The sequence below is a fragment of the Miscanthus floridulus genome, unplaced genomic scaffold (genome assembly GCF_019320115.1).
Source record: "Miscanthus floridulus cultivar M001 unplaced genomic scaffold, ASM1932011v1 fs_686_1_2, whole genome shotgun sequence".
Lineage (NCBI taxonomy): Eukaryota > Viridiplantae > Streptophyta > Magnoliopsida > Poales > Poaceae > Miscanthus > Miscanthus floridulus.
The window spans coordinates 1-19,623 of NW_027097108.1; the positions used below are offsets into that span (position 1 = coordinate 1).

At 43.6% G+C, this 19,623-nt stretch overlaps 2 protein-coding genes across 6 annotated transcripts; both read right to left on the minus strand.

Moving 5' to 3' along the window:
- Window position 1: 1 nt before the first annotated feature.
- LOC136532674 (vacuole membrane protein KMS2-like) lies at window positions 2-1,900 on the minus strand. The gene is made up of 3 exons (XM_066525272.1): window positions 1,569-1,900; window positions 386-597; window positions 2-45 (listed from the first exon to the last, which is right to left on the minus strand). The coding sequence occupies exons 1-3, from the start codon at window positions 1,609-1,611 to the stop codon at window positions 37-39; spliced, it is 264 nt and encodes an 87-aa protein (XP_066381369.1). The 5' UTR covers window positions 1,612-1,900; the 3' UTR covers window positions 2-36.
- A 1,773-nt stretch (window positions 1,901-3,673) lies between these two features.
- Window positions 3,674-16,912, minus strand: LOC136532671 (fatty-acid-binding protein 1-like). 5 transcript variants are annotated; one of them, XR_010778274.1, is made up of 4 exons: window positions 16,716-16,898; window positions 16,445-16,585; window positions 6,200-6,340; window positions 4,876-5,127 (listed from the first exon to the last, which is right to left on the minus strand). XR_010778274.1 is itself a non-coding variant. In XM_066525270.1 (3 exons), the coding sequence occupies exons 1-3, from the start codon at window positions 9,499-9,501 to the stop codon at window positions 4,028-4,030; spliced, it is 309 nt and encodes a 102-aa protein (XP_066381367.1). In that variant the 5' UTR covers window positions 9,502-10,552; the 3' UTR covers window positions 3,674-4,027. The 5 variants fall into 5 exon arrangements, 2 of the variants coding, with proteins under 2 accessions (XP_066381367.1, XP_066381368.1); XM_066525270.1 differs by lacking the exons at window positions 4,876-5,127; window positions 16,445-16,585; window positions 16,716-16,898 and adding exons at window positions 3,674-4,167; window positions 9,474-10,552; XR_010778276.1 differs by lacking the exons at window positions 16,445-16,585; window positions 16,716-16,898 and adding an exon at window positions 6,471-6,664.
- Window positions 16,913-19,623: the final 2,711 nt, after the last annotated feature.

The window sequence follows — 19,623 nt, forward strand, 5'->3', positions numbered from 1 at the left end:
TCCTGTAGATGCTGCATCAATGACAACATACCATGTTTATCCAAGCTGCATATTGGACATGCAATGGGAGATATGGGAAGAAAACTATTATTAAGATGACCAAGCTATAGCAATGTAGATGAAATTCTCTTGAACAATATGCAAGCAAATTTGCTAATGGCAGATAGTTTTAGGGCTTCCCGAAATATAGCAGCCTAAAGAGTAAAGAGTAAAAAAACAGACTGCAGTTTCTCATCCACTTTCAGATACTCGTGTCAAACAGAATACAAAAAGGGCAAAGCTTTCTTGCAACATTAAGTATCTAATATGTAGCATATATGTCACTCAGACTGTTCTTAATCCAGTGAAACACAGATGTTCTGATTAATTTAAAAGAAGATGGTACCTTTTCATGCAGGCCATCAGTGAACAAGAGCAGAACCCAAGTAGCAGCAACCAAAAGCATTAAGATTTTTAACCGAGAACCTTTTTTCAGAACAGATGAACACGTTCTTTCCAAACTCTGAGCAATGGCTAACCCAAAGAATGCCAATGTCTTGAACGGTCGTGATGTAATTGTTAGCCTCTCCAGGTCCACACGATGTTTTTCCCGGAGCTCTGAAATATAAAGTGCACTGGTTAGAGCATGGACTACACTGCAGTATATCTCATTATTCGTTCAGTTAGCGAAGTGTAAAGAAAAATCATGGTTTCATCTCATCCTGTAGTGCCATTTGGAGAATCCAGTACACTACAAATTGTTAACATTCTAGGTAACTGGTTCACATATCGTCAATCGTAATTACGCAAGTTCTGCAACGCATGGTGGAAAAATGGCAGCTACCCTTCCATAACACAGTTTTCGAAGAAAGGAGGCTTTGTGGCAGTGACATTTGTATTTGTCTTCAAGCTAGAAAACTAAATTTGCATTGAAATCTTGCCACAAGGGCAAGACAACAGAGAAAAAAAAAACAAAATAGTAAAGTTATCACTCCTAGATGCCAATATTCGAAGAAAAAAATCAAGTAAATAAAGATAATTCAATCAGACGCCAACCGCCAAAATACGATCTAAAAATCAAACTTGAAAACCGTGGAAAACCTCAGTTTTAAGTTTTAACCATCAAAAGGTGTGTTCTAACTTCTAAAAGCATCCAATGCTTGAATAAAACAAAATCACAGATTGAAAGAACCGATACCATTCATACCAAGCATGCAATTTCGCTGAATGGTTCTACTCTGCTTTGAATCGCGGGCGGGCAAGAAAAAGAAATAAACCAAACAAAAAAAAGTCACTGTGTTTCTTAAAATAGAAGGGGTTATACGTATCACCAATCCGAATTTGTAGGGAAAAAACCAGAAAAAAAAACATGAAATATTCCAACTTTGTAGGAAAACCTCAAAGACACGCATTCGCAGCTCGAGCAGCAACAACGATTTCCAAAATTCCACACAACAGATGTCAAGTATGAACAGCGCAAGATGATTTAAAACACAAGAACTAAACTAGACAGCGTATCTCCAAGAACAACGGGCGGACCAAAAAAACACGACCCCTCCGCAGAGCCCGCAGCCGATCGACTCACTAACCTGACATGGCCTTGTCCTCGCCAGCGCCGACCGTAGGCCCCATGGCGCAGCTCCAGGTCCCTCCCCTCTGCCGCGGCCGCGTAGAGTAGATCTGAGCAGCGAGCTGTGGTGTTTGAGCCAGGCGCCGGCGCTATATGAACCCAAAAAAGGGCGCGGGCGAGCTTTGCTTCCCGTTTGGCGCGGAAACGCCTCTTCACCGTCCTGGGGAAGGAGAGGGTAGAGCAGCACGAGCCCGGCGAGGCGCGGGGCACAGAGGAATCGCTCCTTCCACCTGAAAAGACGAGCTTTTTCGCGAGCGCAAAGGGGAAAAGGTAGGGCCAGGTGAGAACGGCTTTCCGTTTTTCTTATTACGTGCCCGGGATTTCACGATTTACCCCTGTCATCAGGCGTCACAGACCGAAACGGATACGTGCGTTTTCTTGAGGGGTACAAAGGTAACTGATGAGGGCAGAAAACTGACGTGGTTGCTTGAGCGCTAAAACTACTAGTAGAAATCCTATCTTCAATTCGGGAAGGAGTTTATGAGCTGCTGCTAACCTTTTTCTTTTTCTTTTTAAAAAAGTGGAAATAATGCTTTGTGCTACTAGAAAACTGCTTTAGGGTCGAGCCATGTCATCATTGCAGATGCTGACGACTGGACTAGATTTGTGATAAATAACTCGTGTACATTCCAAGAAGGATGTATATTCGAACATCTCGATTAGTTTATGGGATCGTTACAAAATCTGAGTCTTGGCGAATTGTAAAAGCTGGACCAAAAGCTGGCAGGTTTGGAGTAGCTTTCATCGTCTGCGATGGATAGTTTTAGTTTTGAGATTCAGGTTGGATATACACAATTTATACTACAATATAATTGTTTATATAATATTATAATTAGTCTAAACTATAAGCAAAATGATCGATCTAAATGCTCTAGACATATCTTTAACTTTATATTTAAGATTCTTTAGAGCTACAAATGCCTAGTTTTCAGAGTTTTGCCAAACAGAACATAAGTCCGAGTGGTTTAGCTCTTTGATACCCTGATTCTAGAGAAATTGTACAGATAAGTTGCAATACTAGTAGCACTCAACTTTTTCATTATCTAATGTGATCATTAGAAGCCAATCAAAAGCATTACAGGCCACTCGGAAAAAAATGTTTTTTTAATCTGTGGTCAAATGAAACATTGTCATCCAATGTTCCAAACCAGGAAGACACCAATTACACCTGATCGATGATTGCCATACCAGTCATAGATGACTGCCATACTAGTCATTCTCCCTTGGCTTCTTGATATTTACGTCGTGGCCTCAACGATGGCGTCCTCTTCTGAAATTCATTTTTTTTATCTCGTAAGATCACTTTCAACCTCGAGCCTCCTCTCTATTTGTTGAGGTCGACCTTAAACCTGCTACCTCGTCCTCACACCTTGTTATTTCTTAATCACCACACACAAGGTACAACATGTCCATAAGAACACGTCCTGTTTTTCATTTTCACCTGGTATGCTATCTTTCGATCGAGCTGTGAGCCTGTGACCACATTGCAATTTCGCCATCATTGGTGTCCATCGTTACCCTCGGAGGGAGAGGAGACTAGGAGAGGCAACCAGCAACGACGGGGTCGCAGGAGCTAATCCCCCGGTTGCGGAAAGCAATGGCAGGGTGATTTCGTGCACGCGAGAAGCGACAGAAAACCGCGCTGAGAACCGACGAGTGGAGGACGCGAGCCGCGTGACGATGGCGTCCATCTTCCAATTCTGCATCCCCGCCCCGACCGGCCGGTCGCCACCTCTCGCTCTTGGGCGGAAAGGCATCGATCCGTTTGGTCTGGGAGGCTCGTGGAATCCGTGTCGCCGAAAGCGTATCCGCATCATGCGCGTCAGTCGCAAGGAACCGGGGTCGTCTGCTAGTGCAAGTCACCTTCAGGCGAAGGAAGCAGCCTCAGAGCAGAGGAAATTGGATTTTTTGGGTTACCTCCTGTGATGTCGCTGTACACTTCGGCAGATGTTATAACTGATTGTTCACAGCTATTGGCAGATGAAGATTTCTCTTTTGTTTTTAATTAAAAAACTGTTTCTATGCAAATCATCAGAGTACAGGGTCAGCACAACATGAGCGCCGCATGTTCAGAAATCAGACCATATACTTAAAAACAGTGGAATCAGAGCAAGCATTCTTGTTCTTGCAAAAGCTAAGCAGTGAAATAGGAGGTACCATCCGCCAGCAGTCAGCGAATGGAAGCATTCTCAACAACAGAATTCAACTCGACTTGAATGCCCAAACTTTTCTTACGTAGTACCTGGGTCGCGCAGCAGTATTCTGTTTCCTTCTTTATGGAAGGAAGTTCAACTCCAGAAGCAGAAGCAAATAGAAAAATAACAGTGGGCACAGATATGATTATGAATGCTCGCATATGACTTCTGCTGGAATTAAAATATCTTCTTTCCCAGTTCCATGTAACCTCAAGCATCCCATTTAACTTTTAAGAATGCTAGCTATATTTTGATGGATGTCATCTTTTGCATTTTTGTCAAAGGGGTCATCTCCAATATAAAGATCTAATAGAGACTGGCACAAGAGCTTGCTCTGAATGCTCCCCACTTCCTCGCCTTCAACTACACACATAAAGAAAAGAGTTCTTAATCATGAGCATTACGAAGCATTTTACTTAATGAAATTCATAAACAGTTGAAATGGATAGGAATAGAAAAATAAATGAATACATCAGTGTGTAATGTGTAGACAAGCCATAACACAATCTTCTAATAATGAACATCGATGACCTTTGGAGCTGTAGGAGACTAGGTTTAATGTTCATACTTGCCATTTCTTTTCTTTAGGAGAAACGTATGCAATTGCTATAAAATCAAATGAAAATGAACATATGCAAGCCATGGATGCAGCAGGTGAGTGGGCAGCAACAGTACAAGCTAGGTTCATTGACGACTGCTGATGGAATGCCAGGCAGCCGTTGATGGAAGTGGCTCAGCTGAGGTGGTAATGGCTAAGCAAGAGAGGTGGACGGGAAGGGCAGGAAATATGCAGTGGCGGGGAGTGGTGCAGGCATAGCATATGGTAGCCGTGACTGGGGCAGAGGCACAAATGCACAATGGTGTGGTGGGACATCAGTGGCAACAGGAGTTCTCATTTGTGTCACAGAACCGACCAATTTATAAGAGCACAAGTACAAAAACAATCGTCGAAACGATCAAATTCTCGAACTTGAGCCCATATAAACCCGGTAGTCAACCGAAATCTCGAAGGATTTCAAACCAACTTGCATACAACCAAGATCACAGTAATTCAACATAACATATCGTACGTTACAACATTTCGCAGATGTTCGCAAATAGATTACATCATCACAGAGTCATTGTTATTACAAAACAAGTCTTGTAAAACATGCGGAAGCAAATAGTTTAACTCACACACCGAGTTCAAATACACATACTGGTTGGTTGATCACAGACCGCAAAAGCATTCAGATAAGAGAAAGGAGATCATGCCCATGATCTAGTCCTCATCACCCGCCGGGTGGAGACAATACTTGCAGAATCCCTGATATAGAAGGTCATCTGCAACAAGAGGGAATAAACCCTGAGTACGGGAATGTACTCAGCTAGACTTACCCGTCGAAAACCAAACAAATGACACCAAGGATTATGCATAGCTTAATGTAGTGGAGCTGGCTGACACTTTCTTTTTGCAGAAAAGCATAAGTAATAAGGATTAACTCTTAACCTGAACTAGCAGTGACTTTTTAGCCATTAACCTGTCATCTATATTAGCACCTGTACTAAGCAATCATTTTATTAGGGTGCAGACATTAATAACCATATCAGGTATTCATTGTGGCAACCTTATCATCATCCATTGAACCCTATCGTTAAATTAATTGAATCTACGTTGCCGCTGCTCAGTCAAGTTCTCACTATCCGGGAGAGACGGCGATTCGAATCGATTCCTATCCAGCTGGAGGGGTATTCCTAAACACAAACCCTGCTTCCCCCGTCAGGGTCGCAACAAGTCACCTTTGGTACGATTCAGGAGTCGCGAGTCCGAACAGATCGACATTCTCAGAGACCCACTCTGCCAAGGTTGTTCGGGACTCTAACCCGCCTTGGGCTTATGCCAATGGCTCTCCGCACATCCTTACTACCTCCAGAATGTCGCCACTGCTCGCGTCCCCGGCCTGAGTCGAGCTACTAGGCTTCGCGGTCGGAACGACTTATCCGGCCAGCTAAGTGTTAGGCTGCGTTCAACATGACATGAGGACGTACAGCGTATCGGTCCTTAAACGACTCAGACGGAGTCACTATGTTCAAACCTACACAAGACCCCGCCCGGTCTTAATTCATTATTCACATGGTTCTTTTCCACGATAGCAAATATAGCCAACCGTGATCCACCTCATCCTAAAGCTCGCAGGTGACAGGAAATCACCTGACTTCTACCGCACTAAGCATGGCTAAGCATTTAACCCGTTCCTGAACTTAATTAGGATTCCAGTGCGATATCTGGACAAGGAAGGATATATAATGCAGCAATTGGTTCCAACCAATTCCTATACTTAATGCATCATCAACAATAAAAGATACTCAATGTATTTGTGAAAACATAGGAGGCTTAATATGCTCCGGGGCTTGCCTTTCAGGAATGAGGAAGGCTGGTGGTCAGGGCACTCGGGCAATTCCTCCGCGGCGACTGCTTCGTCGGCTTCCTGCACCTCGGGTTCCTCCTCCTGGTTGGCTCCCTCGAACTCCAGCAACGTCACTCCCTCCGGCACACCTATTGCATGAATGCGCAAGATAATTATCATGGATGCACATGTACGAATGTCGGGGATGCTCGGGGAATGCACATGTTCGCTGTAGTTTGCATATTCCAACTTAAGCCCTATTCAAATCACTTTACTTACCAAGTTTATACAACCTAATGTATAATTGCTCATCTTCAGTTAACGACCTAGCACCTGCACCTAAGCATATTCTCAAGTTAGGCTAACCCCTAAACAATCAACGAGAACATTGCAACCACATACACTCAAGCAATTGTATTTCAGCAAAATGAATACTATGTAGCGGTGCAGTAAACTAGCTATAACTGGAGATTTATAAATCCAATTGATATGCAACAAGACAATATGGAAAGCTTATAAAATTGTCTACACAACATTTTCAGACCTCAAAGCATGATTCAAACCTTTACCAGGTCGAATTCATCAATCAACAGAAGTCTATCCTCACAAGGCAGAGAATCAGCAAAAACTGCAACCTAACTTTAAACAGCTGTAGTTTCTAAACTACTGGGCCAAATGCCCTCAAATTTTGACAGGAGCTAGATACTTAAATTATCTACAACTCTTGTATTCATCACATTCACAGAAACCCAAAATATCATGGGGAACTTTCTAAAGTCCCCAGATCTGTCCAGAGGGACATAATGCCAACAATTAATTAGCAACTTATGATGTAAACATATAATTAGACAAAACCAACTTTACTATCTTATCACACATATCATAAGAACACCAGAAAATAGGGTGTTCATCACCAAAACATTTCCTCTAATACCTTGCTTAATTTATTTAATTAATTAGAGAAAATAGTAAACATATGTGAAAGCTACACCATTAAATCTACAAAAATTACAGTAGACCCTACATACCCTAAGTAGACTGCCATAAAAATTTCACACCATTTTAGTAAGTACAACATCCTACACAAAAATGGTAAGGCAGAATGGCTTAAAATGGCATAATTAGGAAACCTTAGTGAAAAGTGTCAAGCAACAGATTTCATATTTTTCCTAGCATCCTTAGGGTATTAGGATACTACCTACAAATTTTCATGGCCATTGGATTCATAGATTAATTACTAAAATTTACACAAGAATCACCCGATGATAAAAGGAAAATCTATAACTCAAAAACTACACATGCAATGACTCTCAAATTTTAACCAGAGCTTCTACTATACAAGACTAGCTTACCCACAAAATTTCATAATTTTTGGATCACAGAAACTCAAGATATGATTTAAACAAGTTTGCATGCACTCAAAAACACTTTTCAAGTTCCTATTTAATTCACCCAAAATTTCTACATAACATGCTCAAGATATATTTTTCTTAAATACTAGACCTAACAGTGAGTCTAACAAAATTGGAACCACCCAATTTGGATCTACCAAGTAGGAGTTACAAAATTTACAAAATAGCACTAAAAACTGGAATTTTTGAACTATCTTTTCTAACTCAGTCACTGACAAGCGGGGTCCGTCAGTCAGCCGGGCCCGCTTGCAAGTGAAAGGAAAACAGAGCACAGCGGCTGCGACGGCGCGGGCATGGCGTAGCTCACCGGCGGCGGCTCCTCCGGCGAAATCGACTTCACCGGCGTGACTACCACTACCACCCGCATCGATTGACCTACTTAACTTAACCTCAATCGACCTCTAGGTACTCCGGCCATGGCGTACGGCGGCTCGGCGACGAGGCTGCGGTGGAACTCCGGCGAATGAGCCATCAACTCCGTTCGATAGGCTCTACTAGAGGGTGGACGAGGTAAAGGAGATGGTGGGGAGTCTGTGGACGAGATGGAGTGAGTCGCGACGCGGTGGCAAGCGCGCGAGAGCTCGACGGAGCTCTTGCCGGAAATGGCGCACGGCCACGGAGAAGAAGAAGCACGGCCTCTACCTTGACTTTACGGCTCCACGGTGAGGTGGACGAGGCAGAGGAGTGCACGGCGGAGCTGTGGGTGAGAAATTGCTGACGGTGGTGCCACGGCGAGCCTGCTCGAGCGCGGCGGAGCAAGCAGCCGGCAAAGGCGTCGGCGCTGTGCTGCTGCGGCTGCGACGGAGAAGGAAGGAGAGTGAATGGGAGGGCAGAGAGCGTGCGGGCGTGCTCCACTTCAATCCGGCCAGCGCGCGGCGCGGTCAGGCCAAGCCAGGCGCGTGGCGGCCACGCGGCGGCAACCCTCTGGCCGCGGTCGGCCATGACCGGCCTGAATTTTTTCGATTCAGGTAACTACAGTACCGACTGACGACACATTTTGGAGTCAATGTATTTCATAATCCTTTGCTCATTATCGCAAACTTCCTAAACGAAAGTGCAAGCCCTATGTATCAGCTACAAAACTCCTTAAGAGTTCAAAGTCTAATTCGAAAAGTATAGAGAGTAAAATCATGCCAAAGTTGAGCTCATGAAACTGAAAAACTCAGTTTCATACATAGGAATTTTCTAAGTGTCGAATCCAACCTCAAAACTGACTTGTGGGCCATTTTTGAACATGTTGTGCACATTTTCATGAGTTGGTCACAAAATAACTTTTGTTCCTTACATAATTCTCTACAACTTTGCTTTAGGTTGCTCAGACATGCAAACATCCTAAGCTACACTTTTAAAACAGTCAAACACAGGAGCTCTAGGGGTCCAAATTGGTCAACCATGACTTGGAAACCCAATTAGTTAAAGTGATCAACATGAACAATGTTCCAAAAGACATTCTAGGTGTAACTAAGTTACTTAGGATGATTATTAGCCACACCACACATTGGTCACACAAGAATCAATCAAGGTATACACTGAAACGATGAAAAACACAAGAAATGTTGCAAATGTTTCATAGTCATGTTTCACATATTTCATGATCTTGTTGCATCGTATTAACTAATCTTGTTTCACTAAGTGAGTGGCACATGTTGCACTTAAGTGTTGGACACTTTACATTTCATAAAGAACAACACACATGAAATATACAACACGTTGCTATGTTTCGAAATTATGTTTCATGTGCTATAAGTTCCCAAAGGGATGCATGATGCTCATGTTTATGAAATGCAGTGCAAATGTGAAAGCTAAACACCAGGGGTGTTACAGCCCTCCCCCCTTATAAAAATCTCGTCCCGAGATTTGAAAAGCGTACCATTGTTGATAGAATTCCTTATAACCATCCCTCAAATAGTCTTCCCTTTCCCACGTTGCATCGCGTTCACTACCCTGATTGCTCCACATGACTTTATAGAACTTGACTACCCGACTCCGAGTCACTCGCTCACGAGTGTCGATCACTCGAACCGGCTTTTCTTCAAAGGTCAAATCAGATTTTAACTCGATATCCCCCAATGGAACTCTCTTCAGGGACGCGAAGACATTTCTTCAATTGGGATACATGAAAGACATTGAAGATAGCACTCATCTCAGGAGGTAATTGAATCTTGTACGCCACTTTACCACTTTGTCCAATGATTTCAAACGGACCAACATATCTCGGCGCAAGCTTTCGCTTCACACCAAAGCGTTGGACACTCTTCATAGGTGAGACTTTCAGATAAACGAAGTCTCCAACTTCGAACTCAATAGGTTTCCTACGTCGATCAGCATAACTCTTCTGCCTAGCTTGAGCTGCGGCCATGTGGGTTTGGATAGTACGGACTTGTTCTTCAGCTTCTTGAACGAAATCAATTCCATAATATCTCCTTTCACCGGCTTCTACCCAGTTCAACGGGGTTCTACACTTCCGGCCATACAAAGCTTCAAACGGTGCCATCTTTATGCTCTCTTGATAACTATTATTGTACGAGAATTCAGCTAGGGGTAACCATTTTTCCCATGAGCCCTTAGCCGAGATGACACAAGCTCTCAACATATCTTCTAAGATTTGATTCACTCGTTCAGTTTGCCCATTGGTTTGCGGATGATAGGCAGAACTTCTTACGAGCTTAGTCCCTAATAATCCATGTAAGTGCTCCCAAAAGCGAGCAGTGAACTGTGGTCCTCTATCTGAGACAATAGTACGAGGGATCCCATGAAGTCGGACGATCTGGTTGAAGTACAACTCCGCGTAGTCGGTTGGACGAAAGTCTATGCGGACAGGAATAAAGTGTGCCGACTTGGTCAGTCGGTCCACAATTACCCAAATTGAGTTAAAATTCCTCTGAGTGGTAGGGAGTCCAACTATAAAATCCATACTTATCTCTTCCCACTTCCAACCTGGAATAGAGAGTGGCTGAAGTCATCCAGCTTTCATGTGTACCGCCTTGACCCGACAACAAGTGTCACACCTAGCCACATAAGCGGCTATCTCTTTCTTCATTTTGGTCCACCAAAATCGCGGTTTTAAATCATGATACATTTTACTACTACCAGGATGAATAGATAGCTTAGAGGAATGAGCTTCGGATATGATTTGGTTTCTGAGCTCTCTATCCTTCAGAACTACCAACCTATCCTTGAACCATAACACGCCTTCCTCATCGACTCGAAAATGTTTGGTTTCTTGCTCTTTCATCTTGCGCTTGATGTGAAACACACCTGCATCTGTCTTCTGTAGCTCGATAATTCGACTCTGTAGAGTACAACTGACAGTGATGTTGTGCAGGACTGCAGGATGGAGGAGCTTTGACAAATGGACATCACTCTCAATCAACGAGTGGCAATGAGACTTTCTGCTTAAGGCGTCCGCGACGACGTTTGCCTTGCCCGGGTGATAGTGCACTTGAAGGTTATAATCTTTGATCAACTCGAGCCATCTTCTCTGACGCATATTTAACTCTGGTTGAGTGAAGATGTACTTGAGACTTTTATGATCAGTGTAGATGTTGCACACATTGCCAAGTAGATAATGTCTCCAGGCCTTCAAAGCATGAACAACTGCAGCAAGTTCCAAGTCATGCGTTGGATAATTCACTTCATGCTTCCTAAGTTGGCGAGAGGTATAAGCGATGACTCTACCCTCTTGCATAAGAACACCTCCTAACCCAATACCTGATGCATCACAGTACACATCAAAAGGTTTCTCGATATCCGGTTGCGCCAAAACCGGAGCCGATGTTAGAAGAGTTCGCAGGGTATGGAAAGCCGCATCACACTCAGGAGTCCAGACAAACTTCATGTCTTTTTGCAGCAATCGAGTCATAGGCTTGGCTATTTTAGAGAAATCCGGGATGAAGCGACGATAATAGCCAGCCAACCCCAGAAAACTCCGAACCTCGTGCACCGAGATGGGAGCCTTCCAGTTTAATACTTCTTGCACCTTGGTGGGATCAACCATAATTCCACCATCGGACAACACGTGTCCAAGAAAAGGTACCTCACGAAGCCAAAATTCACATTTGCTGAACTTTGCATACAGCTGGTGTTCTCGCAATCTAGTAAGAACCACCCGCAAATGTTCAACATGATCTTCTTCATTCTCAGAATAGACCAGGATATCATCTATAAATACCACCACAAATTTGTCCAACTCGGGCATAAACACTGAATTCATCAGATACATAAAATGTGCTGGGGCATTGGTCAATCCAAAAGACATAACCAGGTACTCATATAGACCATATCTTGTAGAGAATGCTGTTTTTGGGACATCCTCAGGCCGAATTTTGATTTGATGATACCCAGATCTCAAATCAATCTTGGAAAAGACTTTTGCCTTAGACAACTGATCAAACAAGATATCTATGCGTGGCAGAGGGTACTTATTCTTGATTGTAACTGTATTCAAGGGTCTATAATCTACACACATCCGTAGAGATTGATCCTTCTTCTTCACAAAGATGGCTGGGCACCCCCACGGAGATGAACTAGGGCGGATAAGGCATTTCTTTAGCAGTTCATTCAACTGGGTCTTAAGTTCAGCTAGTTCATTGGGAGGCATTCTATATGGCCTTCTAGAGATGGGAGCTGTACCAGGAAGCAACTCTATCTTGAATTCTACTTCTCGATCCGGGGGCAATCCAGGCAAATCATCGGGGAAAACATCCGGAAAGTCACACACGACAGGGATATCTGCCAGAGACTTTGCGTGCACCGCATTGGTCATGCAAGAAAGATTAATGTCCCTAGGTAACTGTACTAGAAAACCCTCCTGATTGCTCGGATCTCTGAGCATAACTACCCTAGTCGATGTATCGATAAGCACTCCATGACGGCTCATCCAGTTCATTCCCAATATCACGTCAATACCTAGCCCTGGTAAAACTACCAGATCAACCTGATAACTTCGCCCCTCTATCACAAACTGTACATCCCCAACTACCAGCTTGGTTGGGATAATACCACTGGCAGCCCTTATACAATAACCCTCACCCTCAACAGTATATGTTTTCTGCATAAACTTGGATGCAAATGATGGACTAATGAAGGAATGCGAAGCACCTGAATCAAATAGTACAACTGCGGGGTGTTGGTCAATCAGAAACTTACCGGCAGTCACTACCTCACCTGAAGGAATCTCAATAATATTTGTGTGGTTCACTTGTCCTTGACGGCCACCCTGGTAATTATTCTTCTTAGGGTAAGGGCATTCCCTTGCCCAGTGGCCTGTCTTGTTGCAGTTCCAGCATGGCATGTTGCTTGGTGGAGCCCTGGAACTGCCCTGACTGGTAGTGCCCTTGGGAAGAGCAACTGTAAATGCCTTGCGAAACCCAGTCTTGGCGGGATTCTTCTTCTGCGGTGGGCGAAACTTGGCGGCTGACGCTGGAGGACGGAATGGAGTCCTTTGTGCGACGGGAGCCTTGGATTGTGAGGCACCCGCCTCATAGGCCCTCTTACGACTTTTTAAAGCCGCATATACAGCATTATTGTTCTCTTGCGATAAAGCATCACTCACAAACTCATTAAAATGAGCGCACTTGCAATTTCCCATGGTCTTCATCAGTTTGGGGCTAAGTCCCCGCTTGAAGCTTGCAATCTTCTTGGCATCTGTGTCCACAAACTCGGTAGCATACCTTGCAAGGTTGTTGAAAGCTTGCAGGTATTCGTTCAGGCTCTTGTTTCCCTGAGTCAGCTTCATGAACTCTGTATGTTTGATCGCCATAAGACCAGGAGGAATGTAATTTCCCCTGAAAGCAGACTTGAACTGATCCCATGTGATTTGGGCATTAGCAGGCATAGTGGACCGATGATGACTCCACCAAATGCCAGCAGGCCCATGAAGTTGGTGCAATGCGTACTCAGTTTTTAGCACCTCAGTCAAGCGGAGCAGACGGAACTTCTGCTCGAGAGTATTCAACCACTCATCCGCTTGTAGAGGCTCCTCGGCCTCCTTGAAGATTGGGGGTTTCGTGTCAAGGAAATTCTTGAAATCACTGTATTGATTTGGATCCGGTCCTTGGCGTGGACCACGGCCATCACGATTCGCAATCGTACGGAGGGCCTCGGCCATAGTGCGCTGTCCTTCTGCAAGCATTGCTATAAGTTCCGTTGGTGTGGGTGGTGGTGGCGGAAGATCATCATCATCACTCGCACCGGTGGAACGAGTACGAGGCATCTGCACAATGCGCAACCAGTAATTATTGATGATGTCAGCACATTGGAGAGGAACAATATAATCGTGCCCAACTGTATTTACTGACGAGAATAAAAAAACTTCATACAATAAACAGAGACAATAATTCATTCTCCAATCACCACATCATCAAGTAAATTACTAGCGCTATACGCAGTGCATTCCAACATGACAAGTTTTAAACCTCACCATTACGATACGCATCCCGAAGGGAGCGAATTAAAGTATGTTACCAGTATGACTGCAAAAGCTTAACTCGTGAGACTTGCTAACGAACTACTTGTCGAAGTGATTACTGCCCACATTGGAGACACCTTGGACTTCTTCTGGGTATTCCTCTCCTTCAAACTTCTTGCCGAGAGATTTCACTTTAAACTTGGGATAAGCAATTATAAGGGAGGGAGTAATGCAATATGAATGTCATGAGTGAATATGATGCATGCTCGTTCCGTACGTCTTCACAAACCTAAGAAATTTTAAGCTTTAGCGGACTATACGGTGGCATACATACGTTCTCTCAATTAGCGGTAACTAGTCGATCTACACGATGCGTTGTTAGCGTACCTGCAGAAAAACTTCATTGCAGCCCAACCCAACAAGATATAATGCTAATTACACAAGTAGTACTAAGATACTCTCCATATATACATCCCCCGATATATATACTTCGGTATCCAAACTACCCGAGAAATGTACCCCCAATTAAGTACCTTCATATATATACATGTATGCAACATGTAAATACTCCAGTAACCACAACTAACTCTCCCCTAGACCGACGGTTGGACGGTCATGCTCTCGCAACTCACACTTACCTTAGCGTAGAGGCAATTGATCCATACATTACCATTCAAACGAATGGCATCCATGCAATATCACGCCGCATGGACGACGAAATAGAAACAATCAATTCCCCCAGTTAGTAATTATATATAAGCCACCTAGAAGTCCTTAAGTGGGCTATAAGGGATGTGATCACCAGTATACCATAAAAATTTTGATTTTTGAACACTTATATATAACTATAAGTTTGAAAACCATTTTAACAACAAAAGCTTTTATTTTAAATAGCCGTAAGACATGTTTAATGTTGAATCTAGCTCTGATGCCAGCTGTCACAGAACCGACCAATTTATAAGAGCACAAGTACAAAAACAATCGTCGAAACGATCAAATTCTCGAACTTAAGCCCATATAAACCCGGTAGTCAACCGAAATGTCGAAGGATTTCAAACCAACTTGCATACAACCAAGATCACAGTAATTCAACATAACATATCGTACGTTACAACATTTCGCAGATGTTCGCAAATAGATTACATCATCACAGAGTCATTGTTATTACAAAACAAGTCTTGTAAAACATGCGGAAGCAAATAGTTTAACTCACACACCGAGTTCAAATACACATACTGGTTGGTTGATCACAGACCGCAAAAGCATTCAGATAAGAGAAAGGAGATCATGCCCATGATCTAGTCCTCATCACCCGCCGGGTGGAGACAATACTTGCAGAATCCCTGATATAGAAGGTCATCTGCAACAAGAGGGAATAAACCCTGAGTACGGGAATGTACTCAGCTAGACTTACCTGTCGAAAACCAAACAAATGACACCAAGGATTATGCATAGCTTAATGTAGTGGAGCTGGCTGACACTTTCTTTTTGCAGAAAAGCATAAGTAATAAGGATTAACTCTTAACCTGAACTAGCAGTGACTTTTTAGCCATTAACCTGTCATCTATATTAGCACCTGTACTAAGCAATCATTTTATTAGGGTGCAGACATTAATAACCATATCAGGTATTCATTGTGGCAACCTTATCATCATCCATTGAACCCTATCGTTAAATTAATTGAATCTACGTTGCCGCTGCTCAGTCAAGTTCTCACTATCCGGGAGAGACGGCGATTCGAATCGATTCCTATCCAGCTGGAGGGGTATTCCTAAACACAAACCCTGCTTCCCCCGTCAGGGTCGCAACAAGTCACCTTTGGTACGATTCAGGAGTCGCGAGTCCGAACAGATCGACATTCTCAGAGACCCACTCTGCCAAGGTTGTTCGGGACTCTAACCCGCCTTGGGCTTATGCCAATGGCTCTCCGCACATCCTTACTACCTCCAGAATGTCGCCACTGCTCGCGTCCCCGGCCTGAGTCGAGCTACTAGGCTTCGCGGTCGGAACGACTTATCCGGCCAGCTAAGTGTTAGGCTGCGTTCAACATGACATGAGGACGTACAGCGTATCGGTCCTTAAACGACTCAGACGGAGTCACTATGTTCAAACCTACACAAGACCCCGCCCGGTCTTAATTCATTATTCACATGGTTCTTTTCCACGATAGCAAATATAGCCAACCGTGATCCACCTCATCCTAAAGCTCGCAGGTGACAGGAAATCACCTGACTTCTACCGCACTAAGCATGGCTAAGCATTTAACCCGTTCCTGAACTTAATTAGGATTCCAGTGCGATATCTGGACAAGGAAGGATATATAATGCAGCAATTGGTTCCAACCAATTCCTATACTTAATGCATCATCAACAATAAAAGATACTCAATGTATTTGTGAAAACATAGGAGGCTTAATATGCTCCGGGGCTTGCCTTTCAGGAATGAGGAAGGCTGGTGGTCAGGGCACTCGGGCAATTCCTCCGCGGCGACTGCTTCGTCGGCTTCCTGCACCTCGGGTTCCTCCTCCTGGTTGGCTCCCTCGAACTCCAGCAACGTCACTCCCTCCGGCACACCTATTGCATGAATGCGCAAGATAATTATCATGGATGCACATGTACGAATGTCGGGGATGCTCGGGGAATGCACATGTTCGCTGTAGTTTGCATATTCCAACTTAAGCCCTATTCAAATCACTTTACTTACCAAGTTTATACAACCTAATGTATAATTGCTCATCTTCAGTTAACGACCTAGCACCTGCACCTAAGCATATTCTCAAGTTAGGCTAACCCCTAAACAATCAACGAGAACATTGCAACCACATACACTCAAGCAATTGTATTTCAGCAAAATGAATACTATGTAGCGGTGCAGTAAACTAGCTATAACTGGAGATTTATAAATCCAATTGATATGCAACAAGACAATATGGAAAGCTTATAAAATTGTCTACACAACATTTTCAGACCTCAAAGCATGATTCAAACCTTTACCAGGTCGAATTCATCAATCAACAGAAGTCTATCCTCACAAGGCAGAGAATCAGCAAAAACTGCAACCTAACTTTAAACAGCTGTAGTTTCTAAACTACTGGGCCAAATGCCCTCAAATTTTGACAGGAGCTAGATACTTAAATTATCTACAACTCTTGTATTCATCACATTCACAGAAACCCAAAATATCATGGGGAACTTTCTAAAGTCCCCAGATCTGTCCAGAGGGACATAATGCCAACAATTAATTAGCAACTTATGATGTAAACATATAATTAGACAAAACCAACTTTACTATCTTATCACACATATCATAAGAACACCAGAAAATAGGGTGTTCATCACCAAAACATTTCCTCTAATACCTTGCTTAATTTATTTAATTAATTAGAGAAAATAGTAAACATATGTGAAAGCTACACCATTAAATCTACAAAAATTACAGTAGACCCTACATACCCTAAGTAGACTGCCATAAAAATTTCACACCATTTTAGTAAGTACAACATCCTACACAAAAATGGTAAGGCAGAATGGCTTAAAATGGCATAATTAGGAAACCTTAGTGAAAAGTGTCAAGCAACAGATTTCATATTTTTCCTAGCATCCTTAGGGTATTAGGATACTACCTACAAATTTTCATGGCCATTGGATTCATAGATTAATTACTAAAATTTACACAAGAATCACCCGATGATAAAAGGAAAATCTATAACTCAAAAACTACACATGCAATGACTCTCAAATTTTAACCAGAGCTTCTACTATACAAGACTAGCTTACCCACAAAATTTCATAATTTTTGGATCACAGAAACTCAAGATATGATTTAAACAAGTTTGCATGCACTCAAAAACACTTTTCAAGTTCCTATTTAATTCACCCAAAATTTCTACATAACATGCTCAAGATATATTTTTCTTAAATACTAGACCTAACAGTGAGTCTAACAAAATTGGAACCACCCAATTTGGATCTACCAAGTAGGAGTTACAAAATTTACAAAATAGCACTAAAAACTGGAATTTTTGAACTATCTTTTCTAACTCAGTCACTGACAAGCGGGGTCCGTCAGTCAGCCGGGCCCGCTTGCAAGTGAAAGGAAAACAGAGCACAACGGCTGCGACGGCGCGGGCATGGCGTAGCTCACCGGCGGCGGCTCCTCCGGCGAAATCGACTTCACCGGCGTGACTACCACTACCACCCGCATCGATTGACCTACTTAACTTAACCTCAATCGACCTCTAGGTACTCCGGCCATGGCGTACGGCGGCTCGGCGACGAGGCTGCGGTGGAACTCCGGCGAATGAGCCATCAACTCCGTTCGATAGGCTCTACTAGAGGGTGGACGAGGTAAAGGAGATGGTGGGGAGTCTGTGGACGAGATGGAGTGAGTCGCGACGCGGTGGCAAGCGCGCGAGAGCTCGACGGAGCTCTTGCCGGAAATGGCGCACGGCCACGGAGAAGAAGAAGCACGGCCTCTACCTTGACTTTACGGCTCCACGGTGAGGTGGACGAGGCAGAGGAGTGCACGGCGGAGCTGTGGGTGAGAAATTGCTGACGGTGGTGCCACGGCGAGCCTGCTCGAGCGCGGCGGAGCAAGCAGCCGGCAAAGGCGTCGGCGCTGTGCTGCTGCGGCTGCGACGGAGAAGGAAGGAGAGTGAATGGGAGGGCAGAGAGCGTGCGGGCGTGCTCCACTTCAATCCGGCCAGCGCGCGGCGCGGTCAGGCCAAGCCAGGCGCGTGGCGGCCACGCGGCGGCAACCCTCTGGCCGCGGTCGGCCATGACCGGCCTGAATTTTTTCGATTCAGGTAACTACAGTACCGACTGACGACACATTTTGGAGTCAATGTATTTCATAATCCTTTGCTCATTATCGCAAACTTCCTAAACGAAAGTGCAAGCCCTATGTATCAGCTACAAAACTCCTTAAGAGTTCAAAGTCTAATTCGAAAAGTATAGAGAGTAAAATCATGCCAAAGTTGAGCTCATGAAACTGAAAAACTCAGTTTCATACATAGGAATTTTCTAAGTGTCGAATCCAACCTCAAAACTGACTTGTGGGCCATTTTTGAACATGTTGTGCACATTTTCATGAGTTGGTCACAAAATAACTTTTGTTCCTTACATAATTCTCTACAACTTTGCTTTAGGTTGCTCAGACATGCAAACATCCTAAGCTACACTTTTAAAACAGTCAAACACAGGAGCTCTAGGGGTCCAAATTGGTCAACCATGACTTGGAAACCCAATTAGTTAAAGTGATCAACATGAACAATGTTCCAAAAGACATTCTAGGTGTAACTAAGTTACTTAGGATGATTATTAGCCACACCACACATTGGTCACACAAGAATCAATCAAGGTATACACTGAAACGATGAAAAACACAAGAAATGTTGCAAATGTTTCATAGTCATGTTTCACATATTTCATGATCTTGTTGCATCGTATTAACTAATCTTGTTTCACTAAGTGAGTGGCACATGTTGCACTTAAGTGTTGGACACTTTACATTTCATAAAGAACAACACACATGAAATATACAACACGTTGCTATGTTTCGAAATTATGTTTCATGTGCTATAAGTTCCCAAAGGGATGCATGATGCTCATGT

Bases quoted from the DNA above. Each gene is read 5' to 3' on its own strand.
- LOC136532674 (XM_066525272.1), bottom strand. From the start codon at position 1,611: ATGGGGCCTACGGTCGGCGCTGGCGAGGACAAGGCCATGTCAG. The intron at 598-1,568 runs GTTAGTGAGTCG...TTTATATTTCAG, and splicing joins CGAGGACAAGGCCATGTCAG to AGCTCCGGGAAAAACATCGT.
- LOC136532671 (XM_066525270.1), bottom strand. From the start codon at position 9,501: ATGGTTATAAGGAATTCTATCAACAATG. The intron at 6,341-9,473 runs GTACGCTTTTCA...TTCATGCAATAG, and splicing joins AAGGAATTCTATCAACAATG to GTGTGCCGGAGGGAGTGACG. The intron at 4,168-6,199 runs GCAAGCCCCGGA...TTATGTGTGTAG, and splicing joins GCCTTCCTCATTCCTGAAAG to TTGAAGGCGAGGAAGTGGGG.